General features: G+C 47.6%; 1 protein-coding gene across 1 annotated transcript in view; it reads left to right on the forward strand.

Moving 5' to 3' along the window:
* Nucleotides 1–12374: 12374 nt before the first annotated feature.
* KCNK12 (potassium two pore domain channel subfamily K member 12) overlaps nucleotides 12375–25298 on the forward strand; it is a 49616-nt gene continuing 36692 nt past the window's right edge. The window contains exon 1 of the mRNA XM_055399789.2: nucleotides 12375–13746. Within this exon, the coding sequence (XP_055255764.2) occupies nucleotides 13356–13746 (391 nt within the window). The 5' untranslated portion in view covers nucleotides 12375–13355. The remainder of the gene's footprint in view (nucleotides 13747–25298) is intronic.

Below are 25298 nucleotides of genomic sequence, written 5' to 3' on the forward strand. Positions count from 1 at the left end.
ATCTTAAGAATCACCCAAAGGAAACGTTTTTAATGACATCACCTCTTTGTCTGTGGGCTGAGCATTCAGGATACCTGGACATAATCATGATTCTAGATCAAGGAAGGGTATGTTTGTTGGTGGGTTTGGCTCAAATAATTACTCATAGGCTGTGGTCAACTAGCTAAGGTCACCTAGCCAGTGAATGGCAGAGCTGAACCTGAAGCAGGCTTTGTATTTCTTTTACTTTTCCTCATGACACTGGAATTACAGCCAAATATATTTCCATACAGGCTTCCCAGGTGGCACAAGTGGTAAAGAACCTGTCAAGGCAGGAGACATAAAAGACACAGGTTCGATCCCTGGGTCAGAGAGATTTCCTGGAGGGGGACATGCCAACCTACTCTAGTATTCTTGCCTGGAGAATCCCAAGGACAGAGGAGCCTGGCGAGCTACAGTCCATAGGGTCGCACAGAGTTGGACAAGACTGAAGCGACTTAGCACACATGCACACATATTTCCAGACTCTGACCCTCTAAGGTCTACTTCAATTGATCCAATGGCCCAAGCCCAACTTCCACAGACTCGAGAGTCCAGGAAGCTCACCTGGGAAGTCTGTGGCCCATGCAAGTTCCCAGGCCCAATCCCTAGATATTGGAATTCTGCAGGTCTGGGATGAGCCCTGTGAAGTGAAGTAAAAGTTGCTCAGTCAGGTCCAACTCTTTGCAACCCCATGGACATATAGTCCATGGAATTCTCCAGGCCAGAATACTGGAGTGAGTAGCTTTTCCCTTCTCCAGGGGATCTTCCCAACCCAGGAATCAAACCCAGGTCTCTTGCATTGCAGGTGGATTCTTTACCAGCTGAGCCACAAGGGAAGCAAGGCCCTGAGTACTGCATATTCAGTAAGAACTCCAGGGAATTTGGGTGCAAGAGGCTCCAGGACTAAATAGTTGTGGAACACACTCTACTTCAAGCCCAGTCAGTCCAGTGGGCTTTTGGGTGGATAGATTACAAATGTACTGCAGGATATAAGTACCTCTGACTGTCTGTCTGGGCCTTAGCTTTCTCATCTATGATTCCAACTCCCCCAGTGGCACTCTACCTTCCTTCCTACCCCATCCTAAAATCACCTGTCATTAGTCAGAATCCTTAATAGCACAGTGCCTGGCCCAGAGTAGAGGTTTGGAAATATTTATTGTATAGGTGGATGGAAGGAAGGAAAGAGTGGAAGGAGGGGGAGGGGAGGAGGAATTAAGGCAGACTGATCACACTTGCATATTCATTTATAGAGAAGAGCCTCTATCCACAAGGAATACTGTTGCGTCTAGAAGCCCTACTGACTTATGTAATACTGGAAAGGGTCCTCAAGATTCTTCCCATCCCATCTCTGCACCTACCTCCATCAGTCCTACCCCTCCAGACACCATCCCCATGTCATGCCCTCCTCCAGCCTCTCTACCCACCAAGATTCATCACTGGACTATTAGCAAGGGAAACAGCACATGTCCCTCTCAATTGTTTAAGGTGAGCATGATGCTCTGTGCTGTGATCCATCTTCAGCACAAGGGTTTAAACTGATGCCTAATGAACGAACCTCATCTTTGTACATGTTTCATAGCAACAGTTAACAATCTGAAGAACGATTTGGTTATATGAACAACTTCTTCCCGAAAATGCCCATTCTCCAATGCTGCCTTCCATTCCTCTCTCTTCTTGGGCTCAACCCTCTTTTATAAGAGTGGCCCATTAGAACAAATTATCTAATCTCTAAAGATCAGTTCAGTATTCTTAGACTTCTGACTCATTCAAGCAATGAAATATTTGCTATGGTAACTCCAAGGCATCCCATCCTCCAAAGCATCTCCTCTGCTTTGTTTTTGCTTTTGAGTCTGATAAAGTAGCGTTTTTGAATTAGAAAAGTTGCTGATATTGCAGCTCCCCCAACTAAAAGAATGTATATAATAAGAATAAATTGGAAATATACACACGTGTGTGGGCTTCCCTGGTGGCTCAGTTCTAAAGAACCCTTCTGCTAATGCAGGAGATGTGGGTTTGATCCCTGGGTTGGGAAGATACCATGGAGAAGAAAATTGCAACCCAGTCCAGTATTTTTGCCTGGAAAATCCCACGGACAGAGGACTTGGCGGGGCTACAGTCCATGGGGTAACAAAAGAGTAGGACACAACTTGGCGACTAAATAATAAATGCACACACACACATATTCAGAGGAAAGTCAACCACCATAAGACCACAAGAAGGGAAAAGACATCTGAAAGAAGGGAAGTTGGAGGGTGAGAGGGAAAATTTGAAGCAGAAGAAGGAGTCAGGCCTGTTGATTGTCTCACAACATTTGAAGGTCTAAATTCTCATCTCAGACTGATTTCAGGCAGGAACTTTTGAATATTCAGAATAGTGAATTAGTGAAGTGATTAGTAATTAGTAATAGTGATTGATTAGTAAGTGGGTCAAATACATAAAGGTTAATTCTCTTCCATATAAGAAGACTAGAGATAGGCATTTCTCTGTTATGCAAGCTCATTTCATCATCTTGCTCTTCAACAATGAGGCTTCCTTCATTAAGGTCATCTCATGATTCAAGACAGTAGCTGGAGTCCCAGTCATCACATCCACATTCTAGGATGCATGACTGAAGAAGGTGGAATAGTTAAAGGATAAAAGGGCATTCACTCCTGTGGAATTATCTCCTTTTCCTCAGCCTTCCTGAAAGTCCCATATAATATTTTGCTAGCACTTAAAAGCACAGTCTCACCTAACTACAAAGGAGGCTTGAAAATGTAGCCTTTTAATTGGGTACATTGACACCACAAATAAAATGGATGTTCTGTTGTTGAAAAAGAGGTAGAGAATGGATTTGAGTGGGATCTAGCAGTCTCACTAAGAAGTCAAACCCAAATATCTATTGAAACTTTGCGTGTGTGCTAAGCCACCTCAGTGTGTCCAATTCTTTGCAACCCTATGGACTGTAGCCTGCCAGGTTCCTCTGTCCATGGGAATTCTCCAGGCAAGAATACTGGAGGGAGTTAGCATGCCATCTTCCAGGGGATATTCCTGACCCAGGGATGAGATTCATGTCTCTTACATCTCTTGCATTGGCAAGCAGGTTGTTTACCATTAGCGCCACCTGGGAAGTCCATTTTAATAGGGGACTAAAGGAGCCTGGCAGGCCATGGTCCATAGGGGTCACAGAGAGTCAGACACAACTGAAGCGACTATGCATGCATGCAAAAGACAATATAAAAAGAGGAGAGCAAGCAGTGAGGGGGAAACCTTAAAAATCCAGGAATATTTGCCAATATGAAATTTAGTTAAATTTTCATTTGGAAGGACAGTATGCCAACAAATGACTCTCTCTTTCTGTAGTAAGTGCCCCACAGATATGTCTGAATTGAAATACTTGAAATATTTTTTGAATGACCTATAGTGTTAAAGAGTAAGTTTAAAGTGGTATGCAACATATCCCATAATTTTAACAAAATTAAGTATGTATGTGCAGATAGATAGATAGACTAATACAGCCAGCCAACCAGGCAGGAGAGTTATTAAAACAACCGATAATAATAATTCTCTCTGGATAATGGAATGGAATTTGGAGTAATTTTTGTTTTTTTCCTTTATTGAATCTTCCAAGTCTTCCAATCATTCTTTTTATACATTACTTTTATAGCCTTTTAAAAGCTTTATCAAAATCTATTTGGGGCAAAAATCAGTGCACGTATGGCCTTAGCTACAGAACAAAAAAAATCAGATTTTAAAATAAGAAAGAATTAAGATAGACATTTAAAAATCACTTCTTAATAAAAAATGATTTGGCATTGCAAGAGTGGGCTCATGGAGACATTTAGACAAGAAACCCACAGTTTTCTGGACAAGAAAATTAGGCAAGGAGTGGTCTCCAGTGGCCTCATGGCAGCTCCTCACTCTAGGATGCTAGGCTTCATTTCTAAGCTCCTTGCAAACAGACAGGCATCAGTGACTTCATTTATCCTCAAGCATTGTGTGATATAAAGATGACACGGTGCATTCTTTGCAAAGACATTTGTGGAGCCCAGGGAGATTTTAACACTAGAGCCCTTGACTGGAGCCCAATAGGTTCCACTTGTCCCTCTTTTCCTCTGTAGGCATGGCTAACCCCATATGGTCGTGTATGTGGGGAAACTAAAAATTTGCCATTAAATTGACTTCATTAAGCCTGAGTCGATTTATATTAGAATCTGATTCTCACTCTGGAAGGAGAGCATTATCTTTGAGTTTCACAGGGTCAGTTATTGCATACAATAGTCGAGAGGCTGAGAGGCCAGCAAATCAGGTCATGGAATATAAAAGACAGAGGCTATTCCCTCTCTTCTCACCCACATCTACTCTCTGCTCACCACAGTTCCTTGAACAAAATATGCTCTTTCCTGCTTGCACACTTGTACCCAGGTCAATGTTCCTGGCTGGAATGTACTCCTTATTTGCATACATCTGAACCCTATCCATCCTCAGGACTAGCCCACATAGTGCCTGCTACCCAAAACTTCTAACTCCTACAGCCCTCACCACAGATCCCATTTCTCTGACCTCTCATGATCAGTACCACACGGTCAGCTCCTAACTGTATCTGCTGTAACATACTCCTTACTGCTTCCCATATGCATATCTTATCTCTCCAGCCAGGCTTTAAACTCTTACAGTGAAAGCAGAGCTCATCACACAAACACATTTCATAGCACACTGTTCTGTATCTGGTATATTCTTGGTAAATATTTATTCACTGATTATTTGGAAATATATCAGGAGCCAGCTGTACAATCATAGGCATTCTTAACAAGTTCAGCTGCAAGACAGTCTCATGATCCAACTATATTTTGTCTACTAGAGACTCATTTAACATTCAAAAAACACAAATAATTGAAAATTAAAGGATTCAAAAAGACATTTCATGCAAAAAGGAACCAAAAGAAAGATGGAATGGCTAATGTCAGACAAAACTGACTTTAAATAAAAAATTGGTACAAGAGACAAAAAATAAGATAGTACATATTGCTAAAAGGACGAATCCATCAAGAAGTTATAACAACTGTAAACTTATGTGCACCGAACAACAAAGTTAGAGATTTCAATACCCACTTTTAATAATGGATAGAACATCTAGATAGTAGATGTTCAGTCTAAAAGTTGCTCCCTCCTCCAAACGCCAATTGGAAAGAAAAAAGAGCAAGATCACCCCTGTTACTGTAAGTGTCTCCACATCTTTTGTGACATTGCTTTTCTATCACTGTTCGGATGCACTTTACCATGAGTTGCCATTGTGGGCATCAAGGCTGCCCTCCTCACAGGTCACAAGTCCAGGCTTAACCCTACTCTTCAAATCTCACACAGTACCAGGGAGATAGACCTAGGGAGCATCCAGTACCAGCTACATCTTGTCCCACCAAAGCATTTAGACACTTGTCTGAGCCCAGCCTCTACTCAGATTTCCTACTCCTCAAAAAATTTCAAGAGTCCTTCCCCCACTCCCCCCTCCTCATTCCATCCCAGTCCTGAGCTATGGTTAGATACTGCCCCCTGTCTTTCTTCAACACGTCTCTGACCTCAGATTCAGGGAAGAACGATTAGACACGTTTCCTTTCCATCCTGAAAAGCCTTGGGTAAAACTGGTTCACTCCTCTTTGGTCACCAGCCTTGCAAAACAAGGGGTGAGAAATTTTTGGCCAAATCACATAAACCATAAAAGGCCTTATGAAACCCTAATTAAAGAAAAATGAGAGGAGAGGGCTTCTGCATTTGTACAAATGAAGGCTGCTCAACTGGCCCTTCACAGGCGATAGAGATGACCAGCTTCTCCAGATTTTATGCTATATTTACATATTACATATAATATTATATATATCCTGTAACACAGCTAACTACCAAATGAGTAATGTAGACAAATATTAGAGGAGTTCTGAGATCAGGAAGATCAAAGAGGTTTGGAGGTACCCAGAACATTTTTAATTTGCTATTTGGAATGCTGAATTTTTCATCAAAATATTACCAATACAGATTAATTTTTAACATAAAGTATTTTGTGACACAAACTCCTTTATTCAAGTTCAACTTCATAATAAATTTTCCCTTTAGCATAGCCATATTGCTTCCAATTTTTCCCATTTTTATTTTTCCCCCATTTTTAATTTTAAAGAAATTATCTTTCTTGGGATAAGTTCTTTTCTATTTCCATTTTTTCAGTAAAGATTTCCTTGACTAGTTGCATTTCTGTTTGTTTTTTTAACAGCTTTATTGAGATATAATTCACATTACATACAATTCATACATTTAAAATGTACAATTTGAAGATTTTTAGTATATTCACAGATCTGTGGAATCATCACCACAATCAATTTTAGAATTTTTTTTTATCATTTTCAAAGGAAATCTCATACCCATTAGCAGTCATTCTCATTCCTCTTCAATTCCCCAGACCTAAGCAACTACTAAGTAATCATGTCTTTATAGATTTTTCTATTCTGGACATCTCATACAAATAAAATCATACACTATGTCATCTTTTGTGACTGGCCTCTTGCACTTAGAATAATGCTTTTAAGATTCATTCATGTTGTAACATGAATCAGTACTTTATTCCTTTTTATTTTTTTTTTGACTTTTTTTTATTGGAGGCTATTATATGCAGAGTACATCATGAGGAACACTGGGCTGGAAGAAGCACAAGCTGGAATCAAGATTGCTGGGAGAAATATCAATAACCTCAGATATGCAGATGACACTACCCTTATGGCAGAAAGTGAAGAGGATCTCAAAAGCCTCTTGATGAAAGTGAAAGAGGAGAGTGAAAAGGTTGGCTTGAAGCTCAACATTCAGAAAACAAAGATCATGGCATCTGGTCCCATCACTTCATGGGAAATAGATGGAAAAACAGTGGAAACAGTGTCAGACTTTATTTTTTTGGGCTCCAAAATCACTGCAGATGCTGATTGCAGCCATGAAATTAAAAGACGCTTGCTCCTTGGGAGGAAAGTTATGACCAACCTTGATAGTATATTGAAAAGCAGAGACATTACTTTGCCAACAAAGGTCCGTCTAGTCAAGGCTATGGTTTTTCCCGTGGTCATGTATGGATGTGAGAGTTGCACCGTGAAGAAGGCTGATCGCCGAAGAATCGATGCTTTTGAACTGTGGTGTTGGAGAAGACTCTTGAGAGTCCCTTATACTGAAAGGAGATCCAACCAGTCCATTCTAGAGGAGATCAATCCTGGATGTTCTTTGGAGGGACTGATGCTAAAGTTGAAACTGCAGTACTTTGGCCACCTCATGCGACGGGTTGACTCACTGGAAAAGACTCTGATGCTGGGAAAGGTTGGGGGCGGGAGGAGAAGGGGACGACAGAGAATGAGATGGCTGGATGGCATCACCGACTCTGTGGACATGGGTTTGAGTGTACTCCGGGAGTTGGTGATGGACAGGGAGGCCTGGCGTGCTGTGATTTATGGGGTCGCGGAGATTCGGACACGACTGAGCGACTGAACTGAACTGAACTGAACTGAATTATTTTACAATATTATATTGGTTGGTTTTGCCATACATTGACATGAATCTGCCCCGGGTGTCAACTAAGCTGTTGACTTTACTGGGAATTTCCCAGTTTTCCCACTAGTGATCTTTCACTGTTCCAGGATTCAATCCAAGATCCCACCTTGCATTTAGGCATCATATCTCCTTGGTGTCCACCAATCTGTGATAATTTCTCAGTCTTCCCTTTTCACTCACAACCTTGACACTTTTGAAAAGTCTTTTGTACAGTTTAGTTTTGGTGGAATGTCCCTCAGTTGGGGTTTGTCAGATGTTTTCTTGTGAGTGGACAGAGTTATGCATTTGGGGTGTTACACCCTTCTCATTGAATCATGTCAGAGGGTACATGATATCAATATGACTTATCACTTGGATACTTTATTTATTTTTTCTAATTTTTATTGGAGGCTAATTATTTTACAATATTATATTGGTTGGTTTTGCCATACACTGACATGAATCCGCCCCGGGTGTACATGAGTTCCCCCTCCCGAACCCCCCTCCCACCTCCCTCCTCCCCTTATCCTCCCTCTGGGTCATCCCCAAATACCAGCCCCGAGCATCCTGTAACATGCATTGACCCTGAACTGGCGATTCGTTTCACATATGATAATATACATGTTTCAATGCCATTCTCCCAAACCATCCGACCCTCCCCCTCTCCCACAGAGTCCCAAAGACTGTTCTATACATCTGTGTCTCTTTTGCTATCTCGTATACAGGGTTATCATTTGCATCTTTCTAAATTCTATAATATGCGTTAGTATATTGTATTGGTGTTTTTCTTTCTGGCTTACTTCACTCTGTATAATAGGCTCTAGTTTCAACCACCTCATTAGAACTGGTTCAAATGCATTCTTTTTAATGGCTGAGTAATACTCCATTGTATATATGTACCAAAGCTTTCTTATCCATTCGTCTGCAGATGGATATCTAGGTTGCTTCCATGTCCTGGCTATTATAAACAGTGCTGCAATGAACATTGGAGTACATGTGTCTCTTTCAATTCTGGCTTCCTCGGTGTGTATGCCCAGGAGTGCGATTGCTGGATCATATGGCAGTTCTATTTCCAGTTTTTTGAGGAATCTCCACACTGTTCTCCATAGTGGCTGTACTAGTTTGCATTCCCACCAACAGTGTAAGAGGGTTCCCTTCTCTCCACACCCTCTCCAGCAACTATTGCATGTAGACTTTTGGATAGCAGCCATTCTGACTGGTGTGAAATGGTATCTCATTGTGGTTTTGATTTGCATTTCTCTGATGATGAGGGATGTTGAGCATTTTTTCATGTATTTGTTAGCCATCTTTATGTCTCCTTTGGAGAAATGTCTGTTTAGTTCTTTGGCCCATTTTTTGATTGGGTCATTTACTTTTCTGGAATTGAGCTGCAGGAGCTGCTTGTATATTTTGGAGATTAATCCTTGCTTCATTTGCTATTATTTTCTCCCATTCTGAAGGCTGTCTTTTCACCTTGCTTATAGTTTCCTTTACTGTGCAGAAGCTTTTGATTTTAATTAGGTCCCGTTTATTTATTTTTGCTTTTATTTCCAATATTCTGGGAGATGGGTCTTGAAGGATCCTGCTGTGATTTATGTTGGAGAGTGTTTTGCCTACATTCTCCTCTAGGAGTTTTATAGAATCTGGTCTTACATTTAGCTCTCTAATCCATTTTGAGTTTATTTTTATTCCTTTTTATTACTGAATACTTCTTTGTATAAATATACCACATTGTACAGCTTCCCTGGTGGCTCAGATGGCAAAGAATCCACCTGCAATGTGGAAGACCTGGGTTCGATCCTTGGGTTGGAAAGATCCCCTAGAGAGGCAAATGGATACCCACTCCATTATTCTGGCCTGGAGAATCCTATGGACAGAGGAGCCTGGAGGGCTACAGTCCATGGGGTCACAAAGAGTCGGATGCAACTGAGCCACAGCACACACACACCACATTGTACTGATCAGTTCGTCAGCTGATGGACATACAGGTTGTTTCCACTTCTGTGAATAATGCTACTGTGAACATCCACACTCAAGTTTTCACATGAATGTATGTTTTCATTTATTTCTGTATATACCTAGGAGTAGAATCATCATTTGATTGCACTTGACCTGACCTAATTTTCTTGATTAACACTCCTTCCATTGTGTTTTCTTTTACAAAGTAAAGTACAGAAAGACACAGGGAGAGACAGGGCGAGAAGACAGAGGGTGTATCTGCTCAAGTGTCCTGTCTAAAGTTCATGAGGACATTCAGAATCAAATGATCTACAGCAATCAATGTGATTGGGTCAAAATATAATATCCTATAAAGAAAAAGTTTTCTGGAAGAACAAAGGTCTAACCTGAGTTGAGCTGCATACACAAACAGCTGGAGAAAAAGAGAAAGAAGATGGCATTCCAGCAGGGGCCACAGCATAAGCAAAGCACTGGTGATTGGGCTGAGTATGGAGTATTTGGGGGATAAGCAGCAAGTAGTAGAAGGTGAGGTTGGAATGATTCGATGGGAATCACATCATCAAGGTCTTTGAAGAACAGCCACAAGGGTTTAAAGACTAAATTTTTATGGTTTTGAAGGAACCATTGGAGACTGTAGTCTAGGGACATGCATGACATGATCAGATCAAATAGACATGATCAGGGTAATGACGGGCAGGTACAGGCAGGATAGACAGAAGCATGGACACATTTATGATAGCAAACCCCCATTTTTTGGAGGCTGTTGCAGCAATTCAATGTTGAGGTTAAAGCTTTGTTGGCAGCCAGCTGGAAGCTGGTGACTTACAGCTTTAGTGGGCAAAGACAGCTTTCATCATGGTGCTGCTTCCCCAAAGGACCCAAGTCTATGTTCAGGGAAGTGATCATTTCCCTATTATATAAATCGATTAGGTCATTCAGAACTGAGATTGATGCCAGGGGTTTGCTACTAATCAAGCTAGAATAACAAGCTGGAGGACAAGGCAGGCCCTCTGCCAAATGGGTAAGGAGAAAGTCCAGAGGCACAGAACACTGCAGCAAAGCACTCTGTTCCTGCCCTGGGAGTCTGGGCAGAGAAAACCACCGAGAGATCTGGCAATGCCCTTCAGCTTCATCTGGAGACTATAGGGCCAACTCCTGGAATGACACTTGTAGGCCGTCTGTCAGAGCTGACCTGTCAAGTGGAATCCAGCCCTGGAGGCCCATGGCTGGGTTGTCCTCCCTACCTGCAGGAGTTTGTAGAGACAGGGTTATTATAGGGATGGAGGAACAGGCTAGGGTGATGACACCAGTAGCGGGCCCAGGGGAGGCAAAGGCTTGGAGAGAATAATTGAAGTGTATTTTGTCAATAATAACAATAGTGGCAATGATTTGTGTTTACATAAGGCTCCCACTGTGCTTCAGAAAAAGAGAGGACTCTGTATTCTCGGTGGATGAGATGCTTTCCCCTCACTCAAAGATTCCCCTGACCCTTTCTGAGAAGACTACTGTAAAACTAACCACACGCCATCCAGGACCAGTAAGGCTGCTTCTGACTCTATTAGTGGTGGAGCCTCTCCCATCTGTCCCTTCCCTAACACAAAGGAGAGTACAGTTGGCTCCATCTATAAACTGGAGTAGAATTTCTAAGAAGAGCCAAGTCTCTGACGTGTCCTGGTTTGGGGAAAGCAGTATCTCAAGTCCAATGCCTTTCAGCTTCTGGACAGCTCTCTTGTCCGCCCCCCCCCCCCCCCCCGCCCCCGGCCTCCAGTCTTCCTGTCAGGGCATGGGTCAGAAGTGTTTCCAGGCTTTGAAATGCTCAGTGAAAGGTGGAGGCTTGCTCAAGGACCACTTTGAGTTCCTTGACACTTAAGGGACTGACGATGCCACTACTTTGGGTGGAACTTAGCTTGAATATTTTCTGTTGTGGAGATCAGACAGCCTGAGATTTGGGGTGAGGGGCTGGTTTTGGGTTTCCTCACAGCTCACCCATCTGGGGTATCAAAGCACAGTCCCCATCATTATCTTCATTTTCTGTCATCTGCATCATATTCAGGGTCCCCCTCTCCTGTGGAAGGGGGACGCACAGAGAAGGGGCTGGCTGCCAGAAGAGGACAGTTTCCTGTCTGTTCCAAGGGCATTCCTCGACACAGAACTTAAGAGATCCAGGCAAAGCTGGCCTGCGTCTGGGCGAAGAAGCTCACGCGGTAGGGCTGAGCGCCGCGCGGTGTTCCCCTGCTGCGGCGGGGCGGAGAGGGGCAAAGATATCCGGCCCCCGACACACACCCTCCCCCTCAGGGCTCAAGAACACAGCCTTCCCACTGCTGGCCTGGGGGAGCTGGCTAGTGAGCTCTCCCTACATCTCCTCTACCCACCCTGCCGCCTCCACGGTCCCCCACCACCCTGGGTCGAAGGATCAGAGGGTAGGGGTGACGAATGAAGATCCTGCAGCCGGGTGGGCCTGAACGCTCCCTCCTCCCGAGGAACCTTGGTCCCGTACTCGCGCTTGACTCCTCCCCCGTCTCTATTCCGCAGCGTCCCCGCCCTGTCAGCACTCTGCTTCAGCGACCGCACCTGCCTTACGGGTCGAGGGGACACACGGGAGGCAGAAAGGGAAAGAGAGGGTTTGGGGAGCGTAACGCATCAGGGTGACCGGCTGGGCCCTTGCCGCGGGTCCCCGCAGCCCGAGCGCCGCCCGCCCCGCGGCTGCGGCACCGATGCGCTGTCCGCGGTGCTGACGCCGGCCGCCCGCTCGGTCGGCAGTGGGAGGAGACGCCCTCGTTCTCCCGCCGCCCCGAGCCCAGTGACCCCACCCCCGCTCCTAAGTAGGATCCTTTCCCCCGAAGGAACTCTCCGAGACCGGGCGCTGTGGATGGATCCAGGAAGAAGAAGCGAGCGAAAAGGAACTTAAACTTCGGAGCGGAGCCCGAGAACCCGGTGTTGGGGAACTAGCGTCTTTCGGCCTCCAGCACCTGCGACCGCAGGGCAACGTCAAGTTGAGCAAAGTTTGGCTGTCGCTTGGACATTAGGGAGGGATTCTGGGGCCGAAGCGCAGGGAAGGACTGGACGGTGTCCTCCGGCGGGGTAGTAGCTGCACCGCAGCCCGGACACCTGCTTCGGTGCCCCGCATTGGTGTCACCGGAACGACCGGGAAGGCGTCGCAGGAGCCCAGCTCCCCACCCCTTCTCTCCCGTCCTTACTCCCCACCCCCCAACACCCCGCCCCGGGCGCTGGTGACTCCGCCTCTCCGTGGCGGGCGGCTCTCCGGCTGGAGCTGGAAAGGGAGCGCTTCCCCGGACTCCGCTCGGTTCCAAGGCTCCGAAGCCGACGCCGCCGGCTCAAGCCTGGGGGCGGGAGCTGGACTGCCCACGGAGCCTGCGTCTGGGAGCCGCTTAGCCGGGAACGCCTCATGGGACGCCCCCGGGGTCTCTCTCCGTGCCCTACTGCCCTGTCCCAGTCCTAGGCGCCCGGGCTCTACAGCCCGCCCCGCCCGCAGCCCGCGGCCTGTCTGGAGGGGAGTATGAGGCCCGGGGCCCCGCGGACTCCGGCCACAAGGCGGCAGGGGCCTACCTTGAGACCCCCGCGCCCGAGGGCGGTGGGTGAGGAGCCGCGGGAGCCGGCCAGGCGTCGGGGCGCGGAGAGGAGCGCCCCAGCTCTGGCGCCCGAAGGGCCGCGGGACCCGTGTGCGGCCTGAGCGCAGAGGAGGAGGCGAAGGCTCCCTGCCGTCCGGGCTGCTCCGCGGCGGCCCCAGTCCCCTGGTCACCATCCTCACGTTTCTGCTCCCGCGGGGGGGATGTCGCGGCCCGGGCCCCGAGCGCCGCCCCGGCCCCGGGGCTGAGCTCCGGACCATGTCCTCCCGCAGCCCCCGGCCCCCGCCCCGCCGCTGCCGCCGCCGCCTGTCGCGCCCCTCCTGCTGTTGCTGCTGCTGCCGCCGCTCACACCTCAACGAGGACACGGGCCGCTTCGTGCTGCTGGCGGCGCTCATCGGCCTCTACCTGGTGGCGGGCGCCACCGTCTTCTCGGCACTCGAGAGTCCGGGCGAGGCGGAGGCACGGGCGCGCTGGGGCGCCACGCTGCGCAACTTCAGCGCGGCGCACGGCGTGGCCGAGCCGGAGCTGCGCGCCTTCCTCCGGCACTACGAGGCCGCGCTGGCAGCCGGCGTCCGAGCCGATGCGCTGCGCCCGCGCTGGGACTTCCCCGGCGCCTTCTACTTCGTGGGCACCGTGGTGTCGACCATAGGTGAGCTACGCGCCCGGCGCGCGACTTTCCTCTCCGCGTCTTTCACCTGCCGCCCTTTCCACTGCTCCGGGGCTCGAGCCATTGTCCCTCGGCTCCCTCTTCCCTTCTAATGCCTGAGTGCCTACTTTCATCGCGCCCTCTCCTCCCGCCAGTCCCTCTTCCTGCCTCGTCTTCCTCTTTACTGGCTTTCGGCGCGGGAGGTGGCCTGAAAGGCCCATCACTGGCCCTTATCCAGCGGTGACTGTCCTGCAGAGAGGCCAAACGGGAGAACCCTCACCCGGGCATGGGGCAGACCGGGGGCCGCCTGCGCCCCAGCACTTGCCAACTCCGTGACCTAACCTCTTGTGCCTCAGTGTTCGCTTCTGAAAAGGACAGGGGAGAGTATATAGGGGGGGCCTGGGGCTTCCGTCTTATTTCTCACGGTCCCCGCTCCTCGGTTTCCTCATCCAGGTAATCTGGAAAGCCCTTTCTCTCTGCACTCAGCGTTTTTCTCTCTTTTCCCCCTCTTCTTTCTTTTCCCACGCGTTTCCCCTGAGTCCTCTAGACCCTTTGCCTTGGAAAAGATGACCATTTTCCAGACTAACCCCCAGGTCTCCTTCCACCGTTTTCCTACAGTCTGTACCATCCTTTCCCAAAGCAAAAAGCCCATTAGACTTGGAGAACAGGACTTCAGCTGCTCTGATTCTGGTCCTCCGCCCTTACTACCCACCGCGCAATTTCCCTCCAATTTCTTGACCTCTTTTCTTTGTAACCTTGTTGTCTTTTCCAATAAATATTGGCACCAAGGGGTACCTTGTATGCAGGGGTTAGTTTCTCTGTACTGTCCATCATCCCTTCCTCCGATTTTCGGTAAAAATACCCAGCTTATGGTTTTGTAACAGTACAAGAAATGCGATGTGAATGTTCCTTGAAGCCCCTCCCCCCACGTTTCACCCTCCTCTGAGCTGCTTCTGTAGAGACTCAGGAGCCCCCACTGCTCCCCACGCCACCGTGTCTCTGTCTCTCTTCTTCTCTGACCCACTTTCCGCATCCCCCCATGTCCCGGGGTGTCACGTGAAACGGATCTCCTCCCATCACTGGAGAGAGTGCAGAATAAATACACGGTTGTCACTTTGGCATGACTCTGTGTCTCACCCACTCCTTCGAGTCCCAGGGTGAAAAAAAGCATTTGGCTGCTCTTGCTTCCAGTCACCCCAAAGCACTATCTGCTGGTGGTACGTTTGGCGGAGGGTACTGGACTCACAGGACTGAAAGGTGAAGAATTTCGTAGGCAGCCTTCTCTGGGTGAATTCTGGCCTGGAAAGTGGTACACCAGCTTGGAGCTGGGGTATGGACTAACCGCCCAGTGTAAGCCATTGCAGATGGCTGCTGGAAGGCAGAAAGACTGCATCCATGTGCAGAACATGAGCAGCTAGAGATGGCTCTCTGAGCGTATATGTACAGTCTACGAAAGGACTTCTTTTCAATGAATTTTCATGTGTCATGTTTGATCTGATGACTTAAAATAGAAAAGGCAAATATGGCCCAAGTCCAAAGCACAAACAAATTGGATCAAAATACCCTGTAAAAGCTATATCATGTTGTTATGGTGATTGAAGATATAAAATGACCCCCTTAAAAAAAAATCCCCTTTTAAGAACTGCATCAAGTTGCTATAGCAACTAGTTTTTTTTAAGTGCTTTAAAAGTGCTAAAGATGCTTAGTCCTGATGACATCATGTGTTCATAGCTCATTATTGATTTATGCTCTTCCTCTTTTAAACACACCCATTTGCTTTCACCTAGAGGCACACCTGTGCACATATTGGACAGTCACAGCATTTCTGTCCCGGCAGTGTGCTCTGACTTTGGCTTCCTAATAGGACCCACGGTTAAGGGAAAAGGTGACAGCAGTGTCCCCTTCCCCTACAGGCCATGAGTCCTTCTAGATGGGGCCTCATTCCAGTGACCTGTGGTCTCTGTGCCTTTCTGATGAGCTCCCTTCTTTATTCTTCATTCACAGCCTTTATTCACTGCCCAGCCACGGCTTTTGTCAGGTCTATGCATGAAATCAAGTCAACATGTTGGCAAATTGTTCCAAGCAGGAGCCTTTAATCTACTGGCAGGATTGGCTGTTTTTTAGTCAAGCAGAAAGAAACTATGTTCTCTTTCTTGATTTGTGTTTGGGAATGTAGGCAAGCCTTGTAGGAGGACTATGCTGAAGCTTGTGGCTGTGTTACAAATGACCCAGCACATTGTTTCCAAAATCTGCTGCAGGGAGACATTCATCTCCGATAAGAGCAACACTTAGGGACCAGAATCAGCTGGTGGACAGCTCAGCGTTCAACTAGCCCCTTTGCAGAGGTGCCAAGAGGGCCACATAGATAGCAGGGTCTCTGCCAGTGACCCATCTGCTGTCATGGTCTCAGGCAATTAGATAAGTTCTGCTGAATCCTGAAGTAGAATGATTTTTATTTCAGTCTTCTTTTGCAAAAATGTACTTGGATGAAATTTAAGTAAAGACCTACATACGTACCTACATACGTCAGTTTCACTTCTGTTTATATAGTTCCTTTCCCTTAAATGCCCTGAGTCTTCAGAGACAATGATTATCACTACTGGTGCTATTCAGCAGCTCAGGGAGCCAAAGCTGAGTCCAAAATGGGCTGTCAGGATTCGATATGTACCATCTCACCCAGTGAAGAGGAAAATTAGCATGCACTCAGTTTTATTTGAATATCACAGTGTGTGTGGTCCATGCAGCAATGTGGACGTTTTCTTGTATTGTGTAGACCCAGCTAACAGATTTGTCTAGACCTTAGTGTAGAAAACTCTGCCATCATCTATCCCATAAATATGATATATTGTGATATAATGTGTATATCAGGCCCTGAGTGCTATATTTTGAAAGGTTAAAGTTTACTCTACAAGGCAAGGGTTGAAGCATATTCCAACAAGGGCGGCTGAATTGCAGTGTTCATGGGCGCCACATCTTGGCTAGCCTCACTAATGATGATTGAAACAAGAATGAGTGCTTTGGTCCAGTCCCATGTGGCTCAGAGTGTTAAGGGATGTGTCTCAGGTCACAGTTAATTATGTGTTCAGCTGGGTCCAGGGTCCAAGTTATGCTGTGTTTATTCCACCAATTTCATTCATATAATTGGTGGGCACATTCTTGTTTGAGGCTGAAGTATTTAATAATGTGTGTGTGTTTCTGACACTGCAGCAGGGCTGAGCAGACGGACTGGTCTATTGGTCAGGCCAGCAATTAAGTCCAGAGAGAACTTGAAGGATCAGACACATCTTAGAGGTCAGATATACTAGAAAGACACCTCTGGCAAGTCTTAGACAGCTGGGAATACAAGAGCCAGTACCAAGAAGGTCAGAGACAGGAATGCTAACAAGTCGGAGACATTTGGGTAAATTCTGGTCCAAGAACAGTAGCCACTTGCTCTCTGCCTTCTTTTGCACCAGTTTGTATGTGTGTGTGTGTGTGTGTAGAGTAGGGAAAGAAGTGTCAGGAATGGGCCTTCAGCTAGAGGGAGAGATAGAAGAAAAATTCAGGTGTGGCTATGTATACTCAGGTTAGATGAAACATCTTGATGAGGTGGAATATTTGTCCTGACATTTGGCTTGAACAAGGCCCATATCTGGAGCTAGGTAATTTGCAGTTCTGAAACACATGTATGTCCACACAACATAGACCCAGTGGGAAGATTTGCCAGTGATTGTTCAGTGGTAGGTGAGGCTGAATAGAAATTCAGTCTGAATAGCTCAAGTAAAATGAAAATCCACTTTGTGGTCTAAATTATTCATATTGATTGCTTACACTGAACTGAAATCCTGGGCAATTATTTCTCCCATTTATGCTCCGTGACATATTCCCAAGGAGATGAAATCAAGTTTATTTTAATGTAAATGCATCCAGTTATTCATTCCTCCATTTAACAAAATCCTAAGCAAGCAGAACTCACAACCATGCATGTATCGCCTTTGGCATGTAGTTATCTGCATCTCCAGTGATAACCTGAACTCCTGAAGATAAAGACAGTAACTGGTGCTCTTTTAATACTAAACAGTATTCTTGGAGGCAGTCCCTAGGTGAATGATATTCAAATACACAAAGAGTATTAATCTGTCATTTCACATCCTGAAGGATATTTTATTGGTTTACTTTGAAAAGATTAAAAGGAAACTCTCCACTGGGGTTTTAATTATGCAACTGCTGTCAGATTTACACATAGGGAAGAACATATTTAAAAGTCTCTCTCAAATGGCAGCTTGATATAAACAGAAATATTTTTGCTTCCTTTTATTAGGTTTTCTGGCAGCGTATTTTAGCTATAAAGCTAAAACCATGCTGCTCTAGCCGGGATGGTGTAGGTATAAGAGATGTCACTTTTGGCACTGCATAATTTAGCTTGCTACTTTCAGAATTAGGCATACTTAATTATTCAACTGCAAGATTAGTAACAAGTTCTAACTTTTTTCTTCCTTTTTAACATGGAGTTTTTAAAATGTTTTTGTTTCAAAGGAAACTAAGACATTATAAGACCTAAATGTCACTACCACATTTACATTTGGTTTTCTTCTGACATGTATGTAATCCAGCTGGAGCTGGTTCTGATGCCGGGAGTGAAATACATTACCCAGAAGCAGAGGATCACCTTTCTTTGCTTATTTCTCTCATCAGTTTTTTTTTTTCTTTTTAATTGGAAGATGGCGCTGTGACAGCTTTGAAGGACATTTAGGGGGGAAAAATCCATCATTAGATTTGGAACTCTAGATGGACCACGAGGAAAATGCATTCTAATTCATTGCTCCTTCCTCAGCAACCAGCACTGGACCCAGCACTTTGTAAATAGTCAATAATTATGATAACTCATAATACTCTGCCCTCATGTAACTGTTTTCAGTTTTGCAAGGTCCCTTGCAGTTCTTTCTCTTGTGGGAAAATGAAAGGAAACTAATTGACGAGCGCTGAGCTGCTTTTGGTCTAACATTTTATATCATCAGTGTTGTTTCCACATGTCCTTCACACACTAATTTTATCTCTTTTTTAGCTGCGGTGTGTCTTCGTTGCTGCACGTAGACTTGTTGCAGCAAGCGGGGGCTACTCTTCATTGTGGTTTGCTGGCTTCTCATTGTGTGGCTTCTCTCTTATTGTGGAGCACAAGCTCTAGGTGCATGGGCTTCAGTAGTTCAGTGCGTGGGCTCAGTGGTTGCAGTTTGTGGGCTCCAGAGCACAGGCTCAGTAGTTGTGGCGCAGGGGCTTAGTTGCTCTGCAATATGTGGGATCTTCCCAGACCAGAGATCGAACCAGTATCCCTTGCATTGTAAGATGGGTTTCTTAACCACTGGACCACCAGGGAAGCACCACATACTAATTTTAATGAGTGCCTAATATTCTATCTAAATGATGTGCTATAATTTACTACCCCTATTGCTGGGTTTCTGGGTGTGGTTCTCAGTTTGGGGGCTATTCTGAGTAATACCACAGTGATTATCTTTATGCAGATGGCCTTTTCTTCATGCAGTATCTCCTTGGGTTGAATTCCCAGCAGTGAAATTGATAGTCAGGAGACACTGCCATCTTCATGGCTCTTGAGGCCAGTCCCTTTGAAGTGAAGGACTGTCTGATTTCTCCTGAGCTGAGCCTACAACCTCTACAGAGCCTTGAAGAGACTAGACAGTTACCCAGCAAATTGTTCCATGGAAACAGCCACAGGTCCATTTGGTTTTCTCCAGGATTGCGCTCAGTCCTTGGGACTGCGCTGACCCCTGAACAAAGCAGTGGCTTCACTATCTTCAGCCTCCCTTGCTTTACTGAGGGCCACTTTCTTTGGGAAATTTAGGTAAGTGGAGAGGGCAGGAAGGAAAACAGGAACAGCTTCCCAGCCATCAAAGACAGAGAGGGAATACCTGGAGCCTCTTCTTTCCCATCCCCTGCATTCCCAGGGATGTCTGCCACCACTTCTGGGCCAAGCCAGCTGATGGAGGGGGTACGTCTCTTTGGTCCTGACTGTCCCCAAGGACCCCAGCCTGGACTGGCCCAGAACTGTGCCACATGGAGCAGATACCTATTTCTAGAATATTCCAGCTGGATAGCAATGTAAAAATCCTCTAGAACTTTCCCCAAGCATTTATACCTTTTTGTCAACAAAAAAGAGCAAGCCACCTATTACAGAAAATAGACAGTAGCTGAAGTCTTACAGTGTCTGGACACAATGGCATTATTTTCCCAGTAACAGATACTGTCGACCAAGAAGGCGGGGCAGCAGAGAGCAGTGCTTCTCAATCAAGACAGTATCCGAATTACTAGCTCTGATCATAGTGCGGGTGTCGGTTTCAGGAGGTCTGGGTGGACCCTGAGACTCTGCATTCCTCACTAGCTCCCAGAGATGCCCATATTCTTGGTTCCCAGACTGCACTGGACACAGCATGGGTATAAAGAAGCAGCAGTGAGTCAGGGGCTGCAGCCTAGACCTGCTCTGCCCCTCACTGGCTGCACAGCTGTGAGCAGGACCGGTCACCATGCGGGGCCACAGTGTCTTCATACCTAAAAGTAGGGAGTGCTGGGGTCACCTGGGTCCCTTCCAGCTCTGATGTTCTCATATCTGGGAAGGCTGCTCGCTCACATCCTCTGGTGCACGCAGTGCAGGCCAAGCACACCAACTCTGCAGACTGGGTCCCGGTCCCGATTCTGCCACTTCTGAGCCATGCGCTGCTAGTGAGAGGGCATGCCTCTTTTCACCTCAGTTTCCTCCTCTGAAAAGTGAGGATAGCAATGCTCCCTGCCCATGGGCGCCCACAAGGAAAGAAGGAGCTAATCTGTGTGTGCAGTGCCTGGCAAGCCTTCAGAAAGCATCAGCCCCTCAGAACAGGGTGAGCCTCATGGGCGAGCCCTACACTGCCCCCCTGCACAAAGGGAAGCTGAGTTTAGCCCTGACCCACCGTGCTGCGTCCAGCCCTCTGGGTCTCGCCGCCCCTGCCCTGTGGCATCTATTACCCTCTCCTGGGCCACTATCTCTGGGATGCATTGCTGTCTGACACTGTTACATCTGACCTGGGAGGGTGCTCTTTAAAATGCATTTTCTTTGGGTCTTCAACTGGAATTTTTAATGCCTCGGGTGTGTGCTGTTTGATCTTTTTAAAGAAGATTGGTGAATAACTGAACAAGTGACCAAATGGTGGTTTACACCAGTATCCCCTGCTGTGTCTCTGGTCCTCACCGCTTGAGCAGAGCCCTGGGAAGCCACCCTCTATTTCCCACCGCCCACCCTCTGGGTTTGGTGGACTGGGGCCTCTTGGCAGGGCCTGGGCTTAGGAGGGAGGTCGTGGAGCTGAGACCAGCAGAGAGTCCAGACATGGCTCAGGCCAGGCCTCACCATGCTTCTCTGAGGCGGGTCTGGTGTTGGGACTGTGGGGAGAGGCAGTTGTAGGATGGCACTATGGTGTCACCCCTTTGTGGGGGCAGGCAGGGTGCTGCTACTTTCTTCACCCTGGGGCTCCTCAGCTCCCCCGATGGGTGGAGACAGCATCCCCAGGTCTAGGGCAGGAGAGGCGAGGCTGCAGAGCCTGTCAGCACGTTCCCTCTCCAGACTCCACCCTGCCAGGAGTCAGGGCCTTTGTTCTGGGGAGCCAGAGGGTAACTGAAGCATCTCTGATCTCTTTGATTATCACACCCCCATACACACGTGTTACCGTTGCCCGTTTACAGTGTTTTTACCTGTGTTTACTCAGGAATCTTTCCCCAAACCCCAGAACAGCAAAGAGAATACTGTATTCCCATTTCACAGATGATGAGACAGCTCAGAGAGGCTAAGCAACTTGCCTAGGGTCACACAGCAAAGAAATCAGTGGCAAGACAGAGGATTCAGGAGCCCTGACTGCACAACCACCTCTCTGTTGCCCCTGAGCCATGCACAGCCACAGAGGGAGACGAGTCCCAGCCCAGTCTAGGGTCTGCTGGGTAGTGGGGGCAGAGGAGGTGAATGTGAGGCTGTGTCAGCAAGGGCTCAGGCACAGTTTAGGGATTTGGATTTGGTTCTGCTGTGCTCCTTGTAGCCCCAGTGGCTATGCTGAGCCGAGGGCTGCCTGCTTTCCCTCCCACACCACCACGCATCAGGCAAGATAGTGTGGATGAGCATGGCACTCCGTGCAGAGCTCACTGCAACTCTAGGAGCTGTGTTGATGGGAACGTTCAGGGCCCATTGCACCAAGCTCCTGCCCAGAGAAAGGACCTCACGACCTGAGGGCCCTCAGTCATGTACTTGGGATAGCAGCAGTGGCCAAGGAGAGGTGGGAACAGAAAAGCAAATAACCCGAAGGTCCGTACTTGAGCACACCAGCCAGGAAAGTCTGGGGATGTGGCCAGCTCAGGACTATCCAAGGTCATGTCTTAGAGGCAAACCTGCTCAGACATTGAGGGAATGCATGAAACCCAGGACCCGCCAGTGCACCCCCGACTCTCGCCACTCTCAGCTTCTGGCCAGCCCCCCTCCACCCCACCCTCCCACACAGCCCCACCCCTGAACTCCAGGCGCCTTCAGCCTCCAGGCCTTTGCTCATTCTGTTTTCTCCACCTGGATGGTCTTCCCTTTCTTTCCATTTTCCACCAAATGAACTTGGTTTTCAAGCTGCAGCTCAGATGAGACCACGAGAGCGAGACCTTCTTGGAGCCCCTCTTACTGCCCCAAGACACGTGGTCATCATCTGTTTCTACGCCAGTTTCCCCGGCAATAAAGCCAGCCTCTGCTCAGTGGGGTAGGGTGTAGTAAAGTCTGGCATAGGACCCAGAGCCCAGTAGTGCCCTTCCTCCTTCCTCCAGGTCAGGAGCCGTGTCTTAGTAGTGCTTGTCACCGCTGGTTAATGACAGTGATAGCCATATGGCAGCAGCCGTGCGTTGAATGGCTACTATGAAGTGGGCACCATGTTTGGAGATGGAGATAATTAAAAAGCAAAGAGGTGGTTTCTGCAAATCGTGGAGCAGAATGCTTGGCACAAAGTCGGCGATTAATCAACGTATGTTGAATGGATGGAATGAATAAATGAGTGTGAGTAACTGAAAACCTTGGACTGCTGGAAATAATAAAAAGAGAGTGGAAAAAGCTGGGCGCAGGCTGGGCTCCAGGAACCTCCCAGCACCTGCCTTTCCCTCCCCGCCCTGAGGAGCCAGAGGGGCTGGCTGTGCACTGGCCCTTCTGCTGGGCCACTGGTTTAATGATCTCTCAGCGGCTGGCAGGTGTGCAGCAGACAGCCAGCTCACTCTGGCTGGGGCTCCCCTGGCGGACAGTGCTGTCTCCGTGGCTATCTGAGTCAGCCGGGTCCTTGTCCTACCCTGCCTGGGGCCCGGCAGAATTAATGGAGTGAAACCAAACCAGATGATTCTGAGCCTCAGCCCCAGTGCCCCGGGAGTGGTGGGAAAGGTTCAGTTCTGAACAGTGAATCCAGGCTTCTGGTCCCAGCTCTCCCACCAACCCAGATGGCCCATCTGGCCCTGGCAGCTTCTGGCCACAAGGAAGCCCTGCTGAATTCTGCCTCTCAGCTCAATAGCTCTACCTTCTCCATCACTAGCCCATGGCGCACCCTTTAGAAACCAGATGTTGGCTCACAAATTGAACAGAAGTTTTATAAGTAACTAAATGCAGTTCCACAGATCCAGAAAACCACCTCATCCACACAGCCGAGCCCCATCACAATGCCTCCAAAAATGCTTGGGAGAGCTTTTATTGGAATGGGGTGTCCCAGCTTTCTGGAAAGTTACAGTTGAGATAAACATAAGCCTCAAATCGCACTCCACGTGACTTCTCCCTAATCCTTTCCAAATGGCCACGATCTCATCCCCTTGCTGCCAAGTGTTCTGAATTTTGAACGCCTCATGGTGAGCTGCTCACACCAGGACCTGCCAGAAAAGCTGCAGGGACAGTCCGGGCCAGGGAGGGAAAAGAAAACACAAAACTGCCCAAGTTGAGTGGAACTGCAGGGCCTGACCTTCCCAATACCCAGAGCCTCTCTCTCCTGTTCTCTGCTCCATCTCCCCATGCCTGGCACCGGGCTTGGCACATGGGAGGGAGGGGCTCCATGAATACTTGTGGAATGAACATAAATTTGAATAACTGGTCATTTCCAAGATTTTCAACTCTACTTAGATACCAGTTTAACAAAAATGTAAAATACAAAAATCTCCACTTAATCAGATGATGAATTACTTTGTAAAAGAAAGCTTCAGTTTGCAGAGGGATTCACTCTGGTGCTTCTGTAAGTAGCCAGGGACACCAGTGCATTTCAAGTGAGATGCAGCATGCAGCCAGTATGTCAGCAAGCCGGCAGCCACATCAAGTCCCCTTACTGCCATTGCTACACAGACCCCAGATCTCTGAGGCAGCCCAGTCCCTAAAGTCAAGGGGTTCTGGTCAAATTCATGAACATTACACTTGACAAGTGGGCAGTTCGGAGGCATGGATTTCAAGAGCTGATGTGAGTGGTGTGCCCTGTTCCAACTGGAGTTGCTCAGATCTGCTGGAGTGGTCCAACCAACAGAGCATATGCCTAACATGTGGAAAGTGCATTATAAAGCTCATTGCTGTGCATTATTCAGCCAGGCAGTCTGGTCCTGAAGGTGCCTCCAGGTTAAGAATGAATAAATTTGCATCACCAAGATGCAGTTTTTAGTGTAGTGTAGTGATTACGGGCAAATGCTGAGGACCCTGGCCTGCCTTAGGATTCCAGCTCTGTCATTCACTAGTGGGGTTGCCAGGGAACATCTCCTGATCACTCACTTAAGAAGTCCTGCTCATTGCCTTCATCTCCACCCCTGTCCAGTCTGCCAGGCATGACCCATCCAAGACCCCAGCCTCACATTCCTTGACCATCTCATCTATAGCAGTGTTTTCCTCTCTCCGCCTCCAGCAAGTCCTCTGTTCCATCCATGACCAGTGAGCTGCACTGCCTTCAAAGCCCACCTTCTGGCCACCACCTCCCACTTTTCCAAGCTCACATCCTCTGTTGCCCCAATGTAGTATTCCTTGGACCCCAAACCTGTAGTCTCCTACTCTGATGTTTCCATCATTTTCTTTGGGCCCTCATTTCTTTCCTAACCCAGCTTAGATTCACTGTCTCTGAAAGGACCCTTAGCTTCCTTGCCCCTCTGTCTCCCTACATTGTGTCCCTATACCCACCCTGCTGCTGCTGCTAAGTCACTTCAGTCGTGTCTGACTCTGTGCAATCCCATAGACGGCAGTCCACCAGGCTCCGCCGTCCTTGGGATTCTCCAGGCAAGAGCACTGGAATGGATTGCCATTGCCTTCTCCAATGCATGAAAGGGAAAAGTGAAAGTGAAGTCGCTCAGTCTTGTCCGACTCTTCGCAACCCTGTGGACTGCAGCCCACCAGGTTCCTCCGCCCATGGGATTTTCCAGGCAAGAGTACTGGAGTGGGTCACCATTGCCTTCTCCAATACCTACCCTGGTACCATCAAAATACCAGCTTTCCACCCATTCCTTACTTGTGCCCAAGCTGCTCCATGTGACTAGAAAAAATCATGCAAAGATGCTGGCCAGTCCACCTTTAAATT

This window comes from Moschus berezovskii, chromosome 11 (assembly GCF_049115385.1).
Source record: "Moschus berezovskii isolate FMDL1 chromosome 11, NW_MosBer_1.0, whole genome shotgun sequence".
Classification (NCBI taxonomy): domain Eukaryota; kingdom Metazoa; phylum Chordata; class Mammalia; order Artiodactyla; family Moschidae; genus Moschus; species Moschus berezovskii.